Here is a 19,830-nt window from a genome sequence, read left to right on the forward strand (position 1 = left end):
ATGTCCCCTTTCAGATGGTACAGTGTTCAAATGTTCTTTGATATTATAGGTTAACGCTGGATATGAATCTGCTCTGTAGCGGAGATGCACACAAATCACAAGGTACGCCAGAGTGACCCCGAACCTGGAGGTCTCAGCTGACAGTAGAGGGCTGGACAGCAATAAAAACCGTGTTTAGCCTTATGAAAAAGACAAGGTGTATAATTAATCACGGAGAGAGAAATTAGGTTCAGGCCCCCAAACTCATGTGGGTGGAGAAGGTTCTCTTCAGCTGAAGTGGCTGCAGGACAATAACTCATGAAGGTCTGCGAGGGACACTTTTAAAGGCAGATTCATCCTGGCAGTTTCCGGCACCAAGGTTGCCCCTGTATATTTTCCCCCCCGAGCTCCTTTTAAATCGTGATCTTCCGCTCGCCAGGCAACATTTCACAAAATGCCAGGCTCTCCGCTGGCTCCGGAAAGCCGTGCCGTGTCTTTTAAACGGTGGTTTTCGGCAGATTACGCAAGCTGCGCAGAATCTGTTCCGGTGCAGTCAGCCCTCCTGGTTCATTCAAACAAAGAACATCTCGAGCTTCTGGCTGAGTGTTTGATGACACCGCGAGGCTCGAGATGGACTGGGGTGGCAGGACTGACGTTGCAAGCGAGGACCCGGACAGGGGAACTGTCCAGCAGCATGTGACAACCGCACATGGGGCCCGTTCTTAGTAGGTTTTGCTCATTTGCTCATATGACCAAGTTGCCCACTTTATTTTTGGAAAATATCACGCGGACGTGAAGTTCCTCTTCCAAAGATCTCCCGTTTGTCCGTTTGCTGATTTTCTGGACGGTAATGTAAGGATTACAAAGAAAGTTCCTCTGAACAGCTGACAGTATTGTTAGCCAGCCGCTAGTGTATCTGACAAGCTGGCCGACTGCAAGGTATTATTAGAGAACCGTTGCTGGTTTAATCTGTCTTTGTCTGAGCGGCAGAAAAAATGAAAAATACGCGTTTGTCCTCCAGCAATCAGCTGGAAAGCACTGGCGAGGAGCTAACAGGATGGCAGCTCTTCATTATGTTGGCTTGTCTTGACAGATTTACATTGTTCGGCAGCATATGGCAGACATTCAATCAACTGCCCCGGAGTTTTGGATGATTTTTCGGTTATGATGGGAAAAACATTGATTCTTGACATACTTTTAAGACTTTTTTTTATAAACAATAGGAATAAACCATTAGTTTTGTATTGTTTTAGTGCCTCGCAACGTCTGGGCTGTGGGTTTGGATGTTGGTTCCATCTCCATTCAGTGTGTACATCAGTCTCATGAACTCTGAATAAAACCAGATGAGAGAATTTTCTGTTACACTAATGAAAATCCTGAATATTTTTGCTTACTGTGGAGGCAGTCATGATGACTTATCAAAAGTTTTGCTGTCGTCATCTTAGGCACTTTAAAGTCTTTATGAATGATTAATCATTTTATTTTAACTTCTTTAAGTTTTTTCAAAATCCACTTATGCTAATGATACCCCATGGTGTTTAAGGTATCAAAAACAAGGGATCAGCTCATCTTGTCTTCATCTGTGATCTTAACTTCTTGACGAGACATTATGGAAGAATTTAACTTTATTTAAATTTTCCCTCTGACTACAATAAGCACTCGAACAAATATGCAAGTAATGAGAAACATTTCTGGACACCATAATTTTGCTCAATTTTTTTTTATTGTTCGTAGTCGACTGATTTTATACAGTATTTGTGCATTCTTTCACATTTTTAACAATCCTGTAATTTTAGGTTGCTGTTAAAAAAAACTTGTTTGAGAAAGCTATGCATTTTATTACACATAATTTATAGATAATTTGAACCTGAATGCATTATGGTATTGATATTTTAGTGAAAAGATGTGATTATATACTTATACTTTATTCATGTTTATCCCTAAAATATAAAGGGCCATAGTATGTTTTTGAAAGTAGTTTTCAAGACTAGTAGTTTGTTTAAGACTAAGTAATTGAAATGACCACGGACATTTATGATAGTTTCATCCTTTGCGGGGTTTGCATGTTCTCCCTGTGTTTTTATGGGTTTCCTCCTACAGTCCAAAAACATTTTAGCTGCATTTCCCCCTAAAGTTTGCATGATTTTGTATATCTGTGTGTGTGTGTGCGCACGTGCCTTCCCTGACTCCTTTGAATGAGTCCAGAAAGACTGGGACATGGTAAAAGCTCATTAGACTTCGAATGGCCATTGTGTATTGCTGCCTACAATTCAACTCTTACATTAAATGTTATCGTTCTAATATTTTACTGTCATTTGCTTGTATCCTATCACAATTTCTGGCAAATTTAATGCACCCAATAAATAGTTTCCATTCCAGACATCGCAATTAAACTATTTACTGATTTGTTCCACCTTGATTTCTTAAACAATAATCTTAGCCATGAATTTAGTTTAAATTAAATTAAAAGTGGCCCTTTGGAAAATTTAAGTATAGCTCATTATCTGCATTGCACCAGAAACACAGGATTAGTTTACCGACTTGCGTAATAAGTAGCCAAGTATAATCTTAGGACCGTGTCTGTCGGTGCGATTGACGGTTGCGGTGTAGCTGGAGGTTGGGTCCTCGCAGGACTTTCTCGCACGCTGCTAGACCCCACGGACCTCCGCTTGCTCTTGGTTCAGCCCACCCTCCCTCCAGGCAGACCCTTCGTCAAAGGAGACATGGCATGTGTGTCTGTTGTCCCTCAGTCTATCTGACATGGCATGGAATTTTAAGGCAATTGCTTGTAGTTTTCACATTTAATTAATGCCATCTGAGGCAGCAGAACCACCTTGAAGAGAAGAGGAGAGGTAATGGCCGTTTTTCGCAAAATTATTATTCAGTCCAGCGGTCTACCAATTAAGCCAAAGGCTCCTCGGGACTTGGGGGAAAATTAGTTTCCATTTGAGAAATGGGCTTAGAATCTGTATTAGTCTGGCTAGTACTGCTGACTGTGTGAGACTTTTTGACAGGGTCATCACCTCATTATGGTTTTGATCTCAGAAAAGCACAAACTTCTAACGGTATCGTGGAGCACCTCATTCTATGTTTGAAACTGACGGATGCAGTGGGTGGTGTCACTCCTGCTGGATTATTTTTTTTTTTTTTTTTTTAACGTGATATATATATATGTGCCCATTTCTGTGACAGGCTGGAATTCTACCCAGGGTGCACCCTGACTCGTGCCCTATGCTTCTGGGATGGGCTCCTCACCACTGTGACTCTGTGTTAGGACAGTAATTTTCTGAAAACATTGGTAATATTTTTTTTAAGCCATGAAGTGTGATATAAACACACCCTATAACACTGAGCATAATTTCCAGAATTATTAACAATCATTAATTAAAATAGTAATCTAAGCAGCAGAACACCAGAAACATTAAAAAAAAAAAAATAGTCTGAGAAAATGCTGCACTGTTACATGGATGGACAAAAAATAGCTTGTAATTTTAGTGTCGCTACAAAAAGTACAAATGAACACATTGTTAAAGACAGCAAACATTGTTCCTTTCAAATGTAGAATTGCCACATCAAACAACACAATAAATCTGGCCCTCAGTGTAGAAATTCATCATATTTAAATAATTCAAATATGGTCATTAATTCCAAACTGATGCAAAACACAATGAACACTGTAAATGTAAAAAAATTCTGAAAATGACTGCAGACGTTATATAACCACATTTTCAACAGTTCCACAAACGTGTCCAATGGAACATCCACAGGCATCCTTTATTCTGCCAAATTGTAATTTAAAAATATGAAGCATTTTACAGACTAAACCCAGTCATGCTCTTAGATGATACTTATGTCATACCAAGAAATCATTCATCAGTGGTCGCCTTCAAAGATCCCCTTCGTTTACGTTATTGAAACAAACAATTTGTGTGTCTTCTCTCTTCCGTTCTGTTGGGTGTGCCAAGAAGACAAAGATGCCAACGAAATCTCTTCGGTGGCAAAATTTCACGGTATCAGCGTGTCAGAAAATAGCTTTTCATTTCATGCTGACCTCCAGAAAGGCCTGTAATCCCTTTCCCAATTTCCTCCTCTTTTTCCTTGTAAAATAAATACATAAATACGTCGGGCATTCTTTTGCTCTGCTAGAACATCCGTGCACATTGTCCATCACAGAGTGGCTCCTAGATCCCCTTTTTCTGCACTCAGCAATGACTTTATACAAGTAAGCCCTGCTCTGCCTTGCTCCAGCACTCTACTGTAGTGCTCTGCTGGTGCTCACACTGTGCAAAACGCACTGTTGGAACCTACAGCATAACATTATAAACTCTCAGTTACAGTTTGTACAAATTCCACAACCACAGAACACAGGTCAAGCTAACATCGATTTAATATCTGCAAAAACATCCTCCTTCAAACGAAAATAAAATCGTTCAGCGTCGTATTTCGTTAGTAACACTTCTTGAAGTGTATAAGTCAAGGGTCTATTAATCATCCACATTACAAACATTTCACCAGACTGACTAATGTTTCCTACAGATAATCATATTTCCAGAGCACACGCTTGATTTTCTTGCAAATGAAACCCAAATTGCTATATTATTTTGCGTTCATTAGGCCATTTAGAAATTTCCTGTTCATCCTTTTACTCACTTATGACCTATGAAAATGTAAATGCGGAATCTTCGGGCTCTAAGTAATTTTTCATGTAAAGTATCACTGTACCCTTCTATCAATAGAAATCCTGGTTGCACAAAACTAATTATGGAAATGATGACTAATAGCAACAATGTTATTCATGAGGATGTAAGAACCATGCTTCCTTTTGATTCTTGATGTCTTATTCCTCTTCTGCCCCTCACCTCTGTCCAGAACAGAACAAAGCCATTGAGGTTGGGCAGATGGAACCACCAGGTCAACACACATTGTAGTTTAAAACTTTCTTATGCAGTTGAATTGGTTACTCATCAGTGGCTCGGTAAATCTCCTGCTGCACACAAGGAGATCAGGCGTGAGAGGTCACGGAATGATCTTTCGTGCTCAGCGGAGGAATATACACCTGTTGTTACACCATGTGATATTTACACTTGAATTGGATTTGACATCCTTTGAAAGAGTTTGAAACTGTCACCCAGTCAACCTCTTCGGCTCTGTTTAAAATTCAGCATGGATGGCTTTATCATGAGTCCATAGAGACAGTAGCATCTGTGGGAGCATCTGTGGAAATCAGCCCTCAGAAGATACTCCCTGGTTTTCCTCCCAGGGTGATCCGTATCCAGTTGTTCATCTCCACTGTTTGAGCTCCACTGTTACAAGGTCTCCAGTGCACCCAGTTCACAATCTGTCCAGCCCAGGTGCTGTCATGGAGAAGTGATACAATTTCCTTGATTTTAATCAAAATGAGTAATTTTCTCTGAATCTAACAATGACATCTGATTTTCAGATTTTTTTTTTTTTTTTTAACTGCTCCCAAACAAAATGATGCAGAGATATACATGACTTTTGCAAACTTTAAAAATACAGCATATGACTGAACATAATAATGTTTCATCACTAAGGATCAGTTTTAGGAATCACTTTTAGAACAATGAACACCACTTCAGCTGGACTGGTTGATCATAAGTTCAAGCCAAAATTCAGATATAAACTGTAGCATGTGCCTTTTTGTGCTTCTTCGCTTACACAGAAAATTGTCCACTTTTGACCACAAAACTATTTCACTGCTGTAGAATAAATGTAATAAATGTATGCGTAATGGAAATGTAAATCAAAACTCCTTGCCCCTTCACCCCTGCTTGGTAGTGTTATAAAATCAATAGACTACAACCAGTACTGCTAGCAAAAGCGTCTTTTTAAGACGGAAACCGTTGTTGGAACTTCCCGTGCATCTCCTCAAAAAATTAGCCTAACAAGAAGTTGATCTAGCATTTTATGAAAGTCTTCAGACATCCTGAGAAACAAAACGATGTTTAAGCATTATTTCACACCTAAGAGGCAATGCCTGTTTCGCAGAGATTATTAGTATTCAGCACTCCCACCGCAACAACCGCACACATCAGAAGCCCTGGTGTTCCTGGGACTCCTTTCTTCCTGGGTTGAGTCCATCCTCCCCCACCCTGTACTGGAGCTATGCTGTGCTGAAGGTGACCTTGGCGGGCAGACAGGTGCTGTCATATGGCAGGCCCTTACTATGCTGCAGGAACTCCTCGGTGGCCGTCAGGTCATCCATCTCAGTGGTGAGGTGCTCGGGGCTCTCGCCATTGGAAGTGTCCCTGATGGCGCTGTATGTGAGGGCCACGCTGTACGTGGCCGGCTTCTCGGAGCGCTTCGGTCGGCAGCCGCATAGCTTCTTGAAGGCGGCACGGAATTTCTGCGACATGGCGTTGTAGATGATGGGATTGATGGCACTGTTCAGGTAGATGCAGCTGCGGCAGAACAGGAGGAACCAGTTGTCAAGGTAGGCCTTCTCCAGGAGGGAGTTCACCACCACCAGGGTACGATAGGGCATCCAGAGCAGGGCGAAAAGGATCACCACCACCGCCAACATCTTTGTCACCTGCCAGACAGAGAGACACTACTGCTGTAAAAACAGACCTTCTGGAAGGAAGTGATGGAGTGGATCTGTATTTGGATGTCTGGAGAACAGCTGAAGCATATACCTTAAATGAGCTCAATGAAACTAATTATAAATTAAATTAAATTATATGGCTTTGTGTGATAAATCTGTAAATTATGTACATAAATGCTATGCAAATAACACATTTCACTGACCAATAGGAGGAAAAGGTACATGTTATTAAATACAGAACCGGTCAGCTGCACCCACAGCTTGAGCGCCTTTAAATGAAAACCTCTTATTAATACCCCTATCATCTTAATATTTGCATGGCTGCACACTCTCTTAGAAACATAATAAGTCGACCTCTTTGGAGATCATGGTGTGGATTCAGAAGGAGCCTCATCCACTGTGTCTTGTGTGTTTCCCCTACACCCAGGTCAAACTTATTCGACAGGCACAACCAAGCAGCGTCTTGAACTATTAAGAAAATCCATCCATCCTCATTAATTGAGCAGTTCAAGGTCGAGATGGTTTAGAGCCTATCGTGGAAGCATTGGGCATGAGACAGGGTACACCCTAAATGGGATGCCTCTTCATTGCAGGGCAGTCACACGCGCTCATTCATACACACACATACACATACACTACAGGCATTATAAAGTTACCAATCCCCCTGAAACACATCTTTGGCCTGTGGGCGGAAAACCTCCATAAGTGAACAGAACACGCAAACTCCGCAACGACCGAGCCGGACTTGAACCTACAGCCCGGAAACTGGGAGGCACCAGCTGCAGCTTCTGTCCCACCGTGCTGCTGCCCACTATCATCAAAGTAGTCTGTGAAATCGGGAAGTTCTGTTTATTTATGAGAGTAGCAGATGTTCTTCAAAACGTTATTTGTTTACAGTTTCCACAGAATTAAGCCCCTCCTGGTGGTGAGACCCAACTGTTAGTCCAGGCTACGGCTCTGTCCAGACTGGACTGCGACACTCTGTTACCTGGAAGGCCTCCCTCCATCGAATTCGTGAGCGCTCCAACAAATACGGACATGCGACGCATGTGTGGTGTTCTTAGAATTCCTTAGTCACGGTTATGTTGTCCACCTTGTGCTTTTCTTTACCGGAACGCCATTGGCTTTTTGGGGACGGAACAGTGCTCGGTATGGTAAGTCACTCTCTCCCAATACTATGCTCAGTGAACTCAGTCACTTTGTATATGTGCTCTTGGGTGCAGGGAGCTGAAAGAAACTGTCATATTAAAATATAGGTAATTTAGTAAAATGCCATCAAATAACTTGCAAAGAAGACGTAGTTAAGCAAATTTGGTGATGACGGAGCACAGGCGGTGCAAACACTGTGTGGAACCCAGATCAGATGACCGGTGAGGACACGATACATACTGCACACACACGTGTCCCCGCTATACGGTCCGTTTTTACACTGAAAGGACATGTAGCGGGCGACGGATAGCGGGGACCGTTATTAACGATCGACCCCCCCCGCGCCTTCATACTGTCGAGGGAAAAAAAGAGGCACGTGCATCTCAAGTCCTTTTACATGTAATGCGCTATTAATTTATTTACTTTGTCTGCAGGAGAAACGTCCCCGCCCGTGTGTCTCTCCAGTTTTAAAAGGTGAATGAATGATGCGCGCTCATCGGCGCAACTTAACTTAAGACTTAAGTGAGCGCCCAGGCTTTCTCCGTCGTCGGCCAGCCAGGTGATGATGGAGCGATGAGCAGGTGATCAGCACACCAGCTGCCAGGTCACAGGTGATGATGGAGCCGAGCGGCTGCCCTGCCCTGCCCTGCCCTGCCTACGCGACCTACCTGTCTGCGCGACGCCGCCGTGGTGCTCGAGGTGCGACTCGAGTTCTTGCAGCTCCGCGGCACCGTCTTCGCGCCCTGCTTGCCGTCTGCCGCGGGCAGGGGGTTCAGGAACAGGATCCTGGCGATGAGCCCGTAGAGCACGGTGGCCAGCACCAGAGGCACCACGAAGAAGATGCCGAAGTCCAGGAAGTAGATGGGCAGGTAGAGGTTCCTGGATACCTTGTAGGCGCACATGACCACGGTGGCATCCTCGTAGGCAACCTGGTGCGTGTCGGACAGGTAGAACCACATGACGCAGTAGAGCGAGGTGAGGAGCCACACGGCCAGGATGATCTTCTTGGCCCGGGAGAGGGTGCACAGGAACTGGGCTTTGATCGGGTGGCAGATGGCGATGTACCTCTCCACGGTGAAGGCGGTGATGGAGCAGGAGGACGCGTTGATGCCCAGGTACTGCAGGTACGTGATGCAGAGGCAGCCCGCGTATCCGTACACCCAGGAGCCGCACACGCTCTCGGTGATGTTGGGCAGCCCCGCCGCCGTGAGCACCATGAGGTCCGCCGCCGCCAGGCTCACGAGGTAGCAGTTGGTGGGGGTCCGCATGTGCTTGGTGGTGAGCACCACGAGCACCACCATCACGTTGCCCACGATGCCCACGGCGCAGATGACGGACACGAGCAGCGCGCTCACCACTTTGTACTGGATGCTGTGCTGGGTCCAGTTACCCAGGGTCCGATTTTCTGGGTCCAGAGTGACGTTCTCCATCGCAGAGCGCCCGTTGCCCCCGTTAGCCGCTCCTTCGATCGCTTAAGACCGTGCAAAAATGAAGAAATCATTTGTTAAAAAGTGAACCACGGGGTGGTACAGTCAGTGCCGTCGCATTAAGTGACTCCTCATAGAAGCACAGAAAGTACTTTTTTCCTCCACTGCCAAATCTGAATCGTTTCCACATTCATACAAATCAAGGGAAGTAGCTGAATTTTTACAAAAAGAAAGGATTTTTTTCACATCACATTTTAAGCTAGAAGTGCACTTTTGCTGCTGGGAAAGTGAATTATTTCTCCTTGTCACTTACATTCAGAGCAGCATCCTTCACAGGGGTGCCAGTAGTAATGTCATTCTTCTTGCCACCTTTGAGCGTCGGAGGAAGAAGTCTTCCAGTTCCTTTTTGACCTACAAATACTGATGAGGGTGCGCTGGTTTTGAAGCAGCAGTGCAGTGGTGTGTGCTCCCCATGGTGCTCAGACACAGTGCAGCGCGCAGTGACAGGGACCTGGGCTCTCCTCCTGGATCTCCTCCTAATGATGCTCTGTGCGCAAAACCAAGTGGCTCCCCGCCCACAGAGGCAAGGCAGCCACCAGGAGATCTGCAGAACGCTGCTGTTAAGTAGAAAAATAACGCAGCACATGTAAACATTATGAGAGAAAAGAAATAAAAGGAAACTCATTGCACAAGATCACGCTGAACCAAAGGCTGTTTGGCATATACCATGCGGTGCAGGACAGTGCCAGTCTATTCAGAGAGGCACTAGTAATTGTGTCAGTGTTTCCACCAGTAATTAAGAACACTGGAAATTATGACGTCTGGACAGTCAAACAATAAATGAAGGCATAATTTGATCATTTTACCCAATATATTAATATAACAGTGGTTTCGAAGTGACGGCCGTCTTGATAAAATAAAGCTAATTCTGTTTGTTTCTTAACAGGACAGGAGCAGATTTTGAATCATCTGATAGTATGGCCATAATGCATATGCCACTGGTCACAATGCGCAGATAAATATAATGAAATTGATAAATTGTTGGAACCCATGGTGGTGGTACACGAGGACAGGTTGTCCAGCTAACCACTGATTGCAGTACTACTGTGTTTGTCTTAATACAACTTAAAATCATCATTTAGTGTTAATGTATTCTGAGAAGAATGCAGGTCTTAAGATTTGCACTGTCTGAGGCTTGTTTTGGCTTGCACTGTGCACATAGAGAACATATCACGTCCATCTGACAGAAAGTGCCGTTTGATTAATGAAATCTCTTTATAAACACATAATAGTATCCTTCAGCAATACGTTGAAAAGCCTTGGTGATATTGATTTAATAAACTACAATGCATAAAAATGTGGTAAGAAAAAAAAAAAATACAGTCAACAATATACACCCAGATATTAAAAGTGATATAGTGAGATATTAAAAGAAAGAGAAGATCTGCACAGGATAATTTCCAAATTTTGAGAAGAGCACGCTGTAAATTCTCCGTATTTTTTGTTATAAAAAAGATAAGTTTACTTTCTGTTTCATCTTGGTTTGACTTTGATATATATGTTCTTGCTGGAAGGAGTTGATGATGTTTTTCCATGTGAAAATTTTTACTCTGTAGGCATGGTGATTTGAAGTTGAGCATCATATTTTGCTACCTACTGAATGTTCAGCTGACACATCTTCAACTAGTTATACCATTTAATTATCATAATGACAGTACTGTCATTATGAAATGTAATATTGTAGTTATATCGGAAAGTAGGCTTATGTTATTTGCTGCAATTTCATCTGATTAAAAAAAAAATAAATAAACCACCTTGTCAAGTATTGGAGGGGTGGATTGATGGATAGATGGGAACTCCCCCACCCATGTTGCGCCTAGTAAATCTATATCTTACTGCCTTTTCCAGCCTTTATTAGGAATATTGGGAACTGATGACATGAGATATAAAATCAAAAAGAATATTGAGAAGTATTTAAAACTCAATAGCTATTTCAAATGTTTACAATGGACATTTTTTATTCACTAGATGTATAATATACTGAAAGTTGGCCGTAAGTACTAGATAGAAGATTGTGTACATTTTAAAAATTTAATTTACTAAAGCGCTTCATTCTAGTTTATGGACATGTTTACATCATGAACCCACTTTTCTGTAATAGACAAGCATATTGGTTAGAGCCTCTGCCTTTGGACTCAAGCTGCAGGTTCAAATCCCACCTCATGCTGTAGTACCCTTGAGCAAGATGCCTGAACACCCTTTTGGAGAAAAATGTCTGAGAAACACATAAATACATTATTTAGGTTTTGTGTATTTGTCAACTGTGGCTTATTGTTCAAACCATTGGCTTTACTGTCTTACAAAGAAGTACAACGAGTGCTATGATTGATAGTGGATTAAGAACAAAAGAGATGTATGCATGATTCAACAGGCATGAACTCATTGAAACAAGATGTACATGCTTCATCTGTGGCCCAAAACTGTCAAAACTGAATGACCAGCATTTCGTTTCCTGATAGTATGAATTCATTTCTTTGCAATGTAACTCACTCAAGTGGAGAACCATACCTCTGACAGTTGAGATACTCCGTTGCCATCCTTCAGATGTTCAGATACTTCTCTTATTACGGTGATGTTTGTGCAAAAGAAAGTCCGCTCTATTGATGATTTTCACTATTTGGTGCAGTGGGAGCTCGTGGACATACAGCATGTAGTGCAGCATCATCGGAGCTCTCGAAACATACAGAAAACAGCCGACAGCTTTTGTTGCATATCCAAAACTTCCAGAAATTTCACCTAGTTACATAGCTGTGTGTGTTACTAGAGATCCTGCATCCTGTCCTACCTGATTCAAGATTCAAACCAACAATGCTATGACCTGAGCTACATGTTATCTTTAAATTGGTGTGCGCTCCATATATGTTTTCTCCTTAAACCCACACAAACACACACACACACTGACAGAAACCGCTTGTCTTGAGCGGGGTCGCAGCAAGCCGGAGCCTAACCTGGCAACACAGGGCAAAAGGCTGCAGGGGGAGGGGACACACCCAGGATGGGACGCCAGTCCATTGCAAGGCACCCCAAGCGGGACTCGAACCCCAGACCCACCAGAGAGCAGGCACCGCCTGCACCACCGCACCCCCTTCTCCTTAAACCCATAACCTTAAAAATTTCGAGCCAATGCCTTTAACATAATATTCAGCGTTTCCTATCGACTTAAATAGCTTACTTCTACTAAAGAAAAATTCCTTTCCATTCAGAACCAGGAAAACAAATAATGAAGACAAATCATTAAAAATACTGTAATTATAGTAATTTAAAGGGTCAGTAGCAATCCTTGTAGTAAGGCATATTTATTTATATATTTAGTAGTGTATTCATTTGGCTGTTGCTATTCTGCAGAGAAACTTGCAGTGTTCACTTTGTGCATTTACAATGATTTACCCCTTAATAGAGCAGGGTCATTTTTACTGGGGCTATTCAGGGTAAATACACTGCTGGAGAGTACTCTAGCAGGAACAGGAGTTAGAACCCGGGTCCTTCGAGTGCAAGGTGGCAGCTCTAACCGCTACACCACCTGCTACCCCATTTTCTGTGTTTTGAGGGCCACTATAAGCTTTCGGGGCATTTTAGAGCAGGGATGCCTGCCTTGGGTCTCGAGAGCTGCGGGCTGTGCTGGGCCTTATTCAGGCAGCCGTCATCGTACGTGTTGTGTTCTTTACCTCGGCTTTCCTCGCCCACCCGGAGCAGGAGGAGATTTCTGGTACTATGTATTCTGTTCAGTTTGTGGACCCAGTGCTGCGCTGCTGCAGCTGTCAAAAACCAGAGCTGGACCAAACATCTGGAGGCTGTTGAGCTGAAGAGAAGCTGAAATACATGACAGCTGGCAGATGAAGTTCCTAAGACCTCAATACAATGTAAAAATGAGAAAACTGACTAGGCTAAGATAAAACTAATTAAAATGACTGATTGCATTCCCAAAAAACTCATTCAGTTCCATTATGAGCCACACACCCTATATTTTCATAGTGCTTACTGTCTGTACATCTGTCTTGACTGAAGAGCATCTCGCTGCAATGTTTTCCCAGCTATCATCGAACCCTTGCGTATAAGCCAGTGGAACTGTAATACGATGAAAAAAAAAAAAGTTGCAGCGAAACTGGACGCCATAAAGCACGTATGAGGAAATGACTTCAGAATTTTTGCTCGTTTTTCAACATAAAAATTAATGTTTGCCCAGTTTGCTCTAACTTTTCTGTACAAATAGATGTGCTCTTTTTAAATGTTTATTGATCATTGTGTGTAAAGAAATTGTTCTGCACCTTATTCGTTTATGTCCACACAATTTTTCAGACAAAAGGTACTGTCTTCAAAAGCTCAGTTAAGGTCAGTGAGGCGTGTGAGCACAACCTGTGACCAAGAAGTTGCGCAGCTGATTCTTGCGAAACTGATCACGCGATGTGAAACTTTTACCTTGAGTTACAATGTTCTGATATCTCCTTGTACTTCCATGCTGCTTGGCATGGGCAAGTGATCTTGGCAGATCCTCTGTACATATAATTCTTTTTGGACCAGGCTTGTTACCTCATTTGCACCAACATGCTGGTGGTGAGATGCATCCCTCCCCCTCAACAACTGTGAGGATGGCATTCGTTGGCCAACAGGAACTGAGTGGCATTCATTGTGATCTCTTGAGACTTTATATATTTTCTTCATTTAAACTACTCAGGGAGCAGCTAGAAGTCTATGTTAAGAGGCAGGTGCTGCTTAGCAACCTTCCATATTATCTTTCTGTTTTGCACCTTGATTATGGTACCAATCGGCTAAGCCTCGCATGGCAAGGTTCATCGATTTTCCCAGATGACCTCGCACACAATATGATGGTCCCCACATTACGGGGCGGTTATTAAAAAGTTGTACGTGTAAGTCCTCGTTTTTTTTTTCCTTCTCATCAAACATGCACTGCTATCTACTCCAGTTGTATAAACTGGTTTGAGCAGCACAACTGCCCCTTATCAACCTTTATGGAAGTAATATATATGTTTGCCCACTAAAAAGAGAAAATATTGTATAGCATTTCTATTGCGGTCAACTTGTAATGTGTTGCCGGTGGAACGATGACGTGTCACTTGTTAATGTTCAATGTAACATGGGCCAAGACAAAGCTTATTATATCAAGCTTGTTGTGAAAGAAAGCGCTTAAAGTAGTGCAGCTTTTGGAACCTGACAGCAAACATCACCTGCCGGCTCGTTTCTCAGCGCTCCGCTTCTCTAACCCACCGACAGCCCTTATTTATATTTATTTACCGAGGTGGTGTTCTCGTCCTAAATAGCCCACACACTCGCCAGCTGTTACATAATCCACATATAAACCAGTCAATTTATAGGACCTGCATTTAGAAATGTGCTGCACTAAGTAACATTTGCTTCGATTTTTAAAGCCAAATATTTACCAAAGCCAGAAATGTTCGGGAAACGGCTCAAGGGAGTGACAGCAACACGCCTTGGAGGACTGTAGCCGTCAGCCCACTTACTGTTTACGAGTCTAATGCTTGACAAAAACTATGTAAATGTCTTCTGCTAAGCAAACAAGAAACTAATCATTGTCATCACCGGCCACAGTTAACCCTCCTTAAAAACAACCAGTCGGAGCTGCCCGCCCTGCCCCTTTTCAGACAGGAAAAAAATGTTCCCTCTTCTCATTTACTGTTCCTAGAGGTGTATGTCAAAAAAAATGTTAAGACACACTCATGGTACTGCTGCTGTAGTTCCATTTATTCCTTTCCTTAATTAAAGAATTCACGATGTATATTTTACCAGCTCCCTCACACACAACAGTGAGGCAACAGTAACGTAGCAGGATTCTGAGTCCAGCCACTTTACTCAAGAACTGCTCTGATTGCTCTGTCAAACCCTATAAAATCCAGGACTCTTAGTGATCCAAAAAAACAATCACTGTTATATACAGCAATCCTTCCACTTGACATCAACATTCAGAGGAATATCTGAACTCACCCAGCCCACTCCTCAGGTGCATGTCTGGAGATCTCTATATTTTTTTTTTAACCAGACTTTTTACAGTACAGAACACACATGAATTCAGCAACAAGGTACTGAACACACCCCCAGTGCTCTTGCTCCGCACTCGCCTGACAGCTTCATAAAGTTTATGTGGATTTTTTTGGAAGCACGTTCATCCTGCTAATGTTGTGTTCTACCTCATCACAAAGACTTTGTGTTACCTTGAGAGGTGGGGACTTTGCAGGTCTTTGGAGTAAAGTAAATTCACTCTGATGTTTGTGGAACCACCCTGAGATGGTGTGTGCTCTGTGACATGGCGCATTATCCTGCTGGAGGTATTCATTTGGAGAAGGCTAGTCTGGCCACAAAGGGATGAACCTGATCAGCAGCAATGTTGTGGTTTTTTGTGGCATTCCGTTCTCAGCTGGTACTAAAAACCCAACATATCCAACGAATTTTTTCCCCCACACCATTACACCACCACCACCAGCCTGTACTGTTGACAGCAGACTGGATGAATCCATAGATTGATTCTTTTTATGTCAATTTCTGACTTTGGCATCTAGATATCACAAAAGATACTGGGTTTTAAAAGAGCAAGAAATGTTCTTCAACTCTTCAGTCATCCAGTTGCCTTTCTTTATTTATTTATTTATTTATTTTTGACTGCAAGTTCACTGAAACATCTTGCTCTTCTGAACTCGTACGAAGTATAAGACCCAGCATGCTTTTCTGCATTTGTAGCCCATCCATTTCAAGGTTTGTCAAACTAAACATTCTCAGATACCCTTCTGTATGCCAGCATTGCACGAAGCCATTATTTCCTCACTTGTGTCATGTTAGCTTGCTTAAGTCTTGCCATTGTCCTGTTCTCCTGTAACCTCTCTCTCTCTCTCTCATCTACAGGACTGCTACTGACTACATTTTTATTTGTCAATCACACAATTCTCTGGAGACTCTTGACACTATATTCTTGTTTCTGAGATGCTGGAACCAATGCCGCTATGACCAATGATAACACCATGTTCAAAGTCACTGGGTCACTTATTTTGTTCATTCAAAGTGTAACTGCTCCCCTCCATCATGTCTGTCTGTTTTATATACTGATCCTCAGCTGTGTGGCCGTGTGTTTTATGTGTCAGGTACTGTATACCTATTAAAGTGGCTTGTAAGTGTACCTGGAAACACATGTACATAGGGCCAGCAGAGAGAGTGGTGCTTAGAGACATACCCTCACAATTCAAGGTCCTTGGTTTGAATCCGGGGGTGCGGTGGCACAGTGGGTTGGACCACAGTCCTGCTCTCCGGTGGGTCTGGGGTTCAAGTCCTGCTTGGGGCGCCTTGCGGCGGACTGGCGTCCCGTCCTGGGTGTGTCCCCTCCCCCTCCGGCCTTACGCCCTGTGTTCCCCGCGACCCCGTATGGGACAAGCGGTTCTGAAAATGTGTGTGTGTGTGTGTGTGTGTGTGTGTGTGTGTGTGTGTGTGTGTGTGTGTGTGGTTTGAATCCCCATTGTGCTGTAGTGTGCTTGGTGAAGGTACTTACCCTGAATTTATTCGGTAAGAATAGTGAGTGGTACAAATGAGTAAATCAGTGTAAAGATATTTGTCTAATGGCATAAGTCATCTTGAAGGAAGATACAAAAGAAAGGTTATTAATAACATCGAGTTTCCACAAGAGACTGAAAAGGCCGGTAATTTACTGCCTTCTTCGTGATGCACAATGATTTTATTCCACTCAACACAGCACAGTAACACAGAGCAAAGTAACATTTTCCTGTAGTTTCGTTGCTTCACTGAAAAGTGTAATTCGTCATACTTTGTCAGTTTTCTGCTTCTAGGGATTTGTTGGCTCACAAACGAATGCGTGCAAAGTTTTTAAAGTGTGCTTCTGCCCCCTAGTGGGAATGTCTTACACTGCATTTCCTGTCTAACATGAATCATGCATCACTTTTACAGTTTAAACATTGAATCTCTCAATGAAACGTCCTGTTTTACACTCTGACACTAACTCATGTACAACTTGAATGCTATGCGACTTCTATACAACTACATGTATATAATTAGAAATTATATACTGTATGTATAGTTGCAAATTATGTACTACATGTATAATTACAAATTATATACTATATGTGCATAATCTGTAATTATTTTTATACATTTATACAAATATAAATGTAAAGACTTTCAGAAGACTTTGTGTCTCTTGGTCTTCACAGCGGGAAATAAATTTAATGAAAATCATTTACTTAATATTTATATTTTTCAATTCACAGAATTGTTTTGTGTTGATGCCGGGTATGCAGCCATAAGATTAACAGTCGACATTAGAACAGCGGCACACAGCGAGAGGCCACTCCCTCGACGACCAGTGTCGCGACTATCGCGATCGACCGCCGCGACTGTCGCGACTGCGGTCAACTATCGCGACCACTGTTGCGACTATCGCGACACTTTGCGCGATGGTCGCGACAGTTGATCGCGATAGCACAACGCACGCGCGCTCGCTTACTTTGAAGTTGCTCCCGCTCAAACGAAAAAAAAAGAAAACTCGTAGAAGGCAGAGACAAAAATCTCTGAGGAATAAACTTGCTATTTCTTGAATACAAGCTTCCTTACATAGGCGGTGTTTCAGCAGAAATCCATCTAATTTTTTTTTTTTTTTTTTTTTTTTCCCGCAGAAATGAAGCTGTGATAAACCTTAGTGGAAACACACTTATTGGAAACAGTTGCGACTCGGAACTTGATACTGAAGCCAACATTTCTGTCTTGTTTTTATCATCTCGAAAAGAAGCTTCAGGTTTTCTCCTTTTTTTAGAGAAAACAAGACAGAAAAAACAAGTATCCCTATGTCATCTGCATAATATTATTAATTAAATTTATTATTAATAACATGTCATTCATATATATTTAATAAAGTTATAGAATGTTAAACTATACAATAAGTTATAACTATATATAATACAATATTCTATAAATAGATACATATTTTTAATAGAGCCTCCCTCTTTCAGTTCAGTTTCAGCAACACACTGACCCAACAAATATTATTCACATAGTCCCAACACAACTGGATTAAGTAACCCTAGATGGATTGTACACAATGAAATTAAGTTGAGACAAAATGCAAAAGAATTGTGCTGCATTAACTAATTTTAATTAAGTAAATTGAACAAGCAGTAAAAATCATGTTGAGTGAACACCGCCTGTTAGAAGTCTAAATAGATCGGAACATTTTATTGCGGCGTGATCATATCACTTTTTGATGACTGTGTTGAGTTTCACTTGGACGTTATGCAATATAATTATGTTCTCATCTCAAACATACATGTATTAAGTTGATTGTAAATGTATTGTTTTAGTATTTTCAGTAGAGCTACTTTCCATTTTTTTCAGTGTAATCTCTGCCTTAGATGGGTTCTTTTTAAAAGAAGCAAAAGCATTCTTGGCCTCAAGTCAAGATTTTAAATATTTTCCAAATGAAAAAGCTCCATTACATTTATAGCTGTGGCCGTAGTCATTATGTGCGGCGAGTACTGAGGAATACTAATACACACACACTCCCAAATGGAGTGTGTTTCTCCTCCTGTACATACTTGAGCTGATGGGCGGACACCACTCATGTCAGCACATAATTGATGGTGTTGTTTGTTTCTGAATAAAGGGATTTTCATGGAAATAAGCCCCTCCATATCCCAGTGGATTTTTAAGGATGGAAGGACCAAAGTGCAAACAGTAGTCATCACTGAGAGAGCAGTATTTTCCATTAGAAGACTCACTTCTTTCTAATGTTTTAATATGTTCTCGTTTGTCATATACAGCGAACCTGGCATTGCTTTTGATTTACTCGCCCATGTCCTCAAGGACGAACGACTTTAGGACCCGTGACTCATATCCAGGCATAAAAATAAGTTGTCTTTTTCTGTCAGTCAAGGAGCTTTTGTACAGAAAATACAATATTAGTCACTCCGTGAACAATGCTGCACAGTACATTCGCGATATAACATTCTGAGCTGTCGGTGTTAGGCTACTGAGTTATTATTGTAAATCATAACAACACTTCAATTAGAGTCATTTAAAAAAAAATCAATTGGAAACCATGTGGTGATGCATTTCTTTCTCTTTTTTTTATTGATTCACTTCACTCATGTAGCTGATGCTTTTCTCCAAAGTGACTTACAATGTTATTTTCATATCCTAAGTTACTTATAATTACTTACCAATACGTGCAACAGAGTACATTTCTTCTTACAACTGTTATTATTATAATTTTTTCTGAAATTTTTTGAGCCCATTAAATTCAGAGTTAGAATATTAACGTGACTTGAATTCGCAGGGTCTGCATCATCCGAATGAACGGAAAGTGTTTTTACGTGATCCGCTTAGGTGTGTTTATGTGATAAAAAGAGGAGACCCAGAATCGGATGTCACTCGTTTTGCAGACTCAGTTAGAAGCGCTACTACACTTCGCAGGCAGACAGCCTGGCCTACTTGCTTTTTTTGCACCGCGCAACACCCTCGTCACAATGTCTTACAGTCATGCTGCACAGTTTTCCAAAGGCGCTCAGGCGAATGCGGATGGCAGCTCCAGGAGCAGCGGAGAAGTTGGATGCTGTTGTTGCCATGGGGAACTCAACAAAGACTGTCTCTAGGTAGTCAAATGTCATCTACCTGAGAACCAAAGAT

At 42.1% G+C, this 19,830-nt stretch overlaps 1 protein-coding gene across 1 annotated transcript; it reads right to left on the bottom strand.

Annotated features, from left to right (window-relative positions):
* Positions 1-6,103: 6,103 nt before the first annotated feature.
* Positions 6,104-9,126, bottom strand: trhrb (thyrotropin-releasing hormone receptor b). The gene is made up of 2 exons (XM_018750246.2): positions 8,362-9,126; positions 6,104-6,532 (listed from the first exon to the last, which is right to left on the bottom strand). The coding sequence occupies exons 1-2, from the start codon at positions 9,121-9,123 to the stop codon at positions 6,104-6,106; spliced, it is 1,191 nt and encodes a 396-aa protein (XP_018605762.2). The 5' UTR covers positions 9,124-9,126.
* Between the last annotated feature and the right edge of the window lie 10,704 nt (positions 9,127-19,830).

The sequence above is a fragment of the Scleropages formosus genome, chromosome 23 (genome assembly GCF_900964775.1).
Source record: "Scleropages formosus chromosome 23, fSclFor1.1, whole genome shotgun sequence".
Classification (NCBI taxonomy): Eukaryota; Metazoa; Chordata; class Actinopteri; order Osteoglossiformes; family Osteoglossidae; genus Scleropages; species Scleropages formosus.

Bases quoted from the DNA above. Each gene is read 5' to 3' on its own strand.
- trhrb (XM_018750246.2), bottom strand. From the start codon at position 9,123: ATGGAGAACGTCACTCTGGACCCAGAAAATCGGACCCTGGGTAACTGG. The intron at 6,533-8,361 runs GTAGGTCGCGTA...TCTGTCTGGCAG, and splicing joins CGGCGGCGTCGCGCAGACAG to GTGACAAAGATGTTGGCGGT.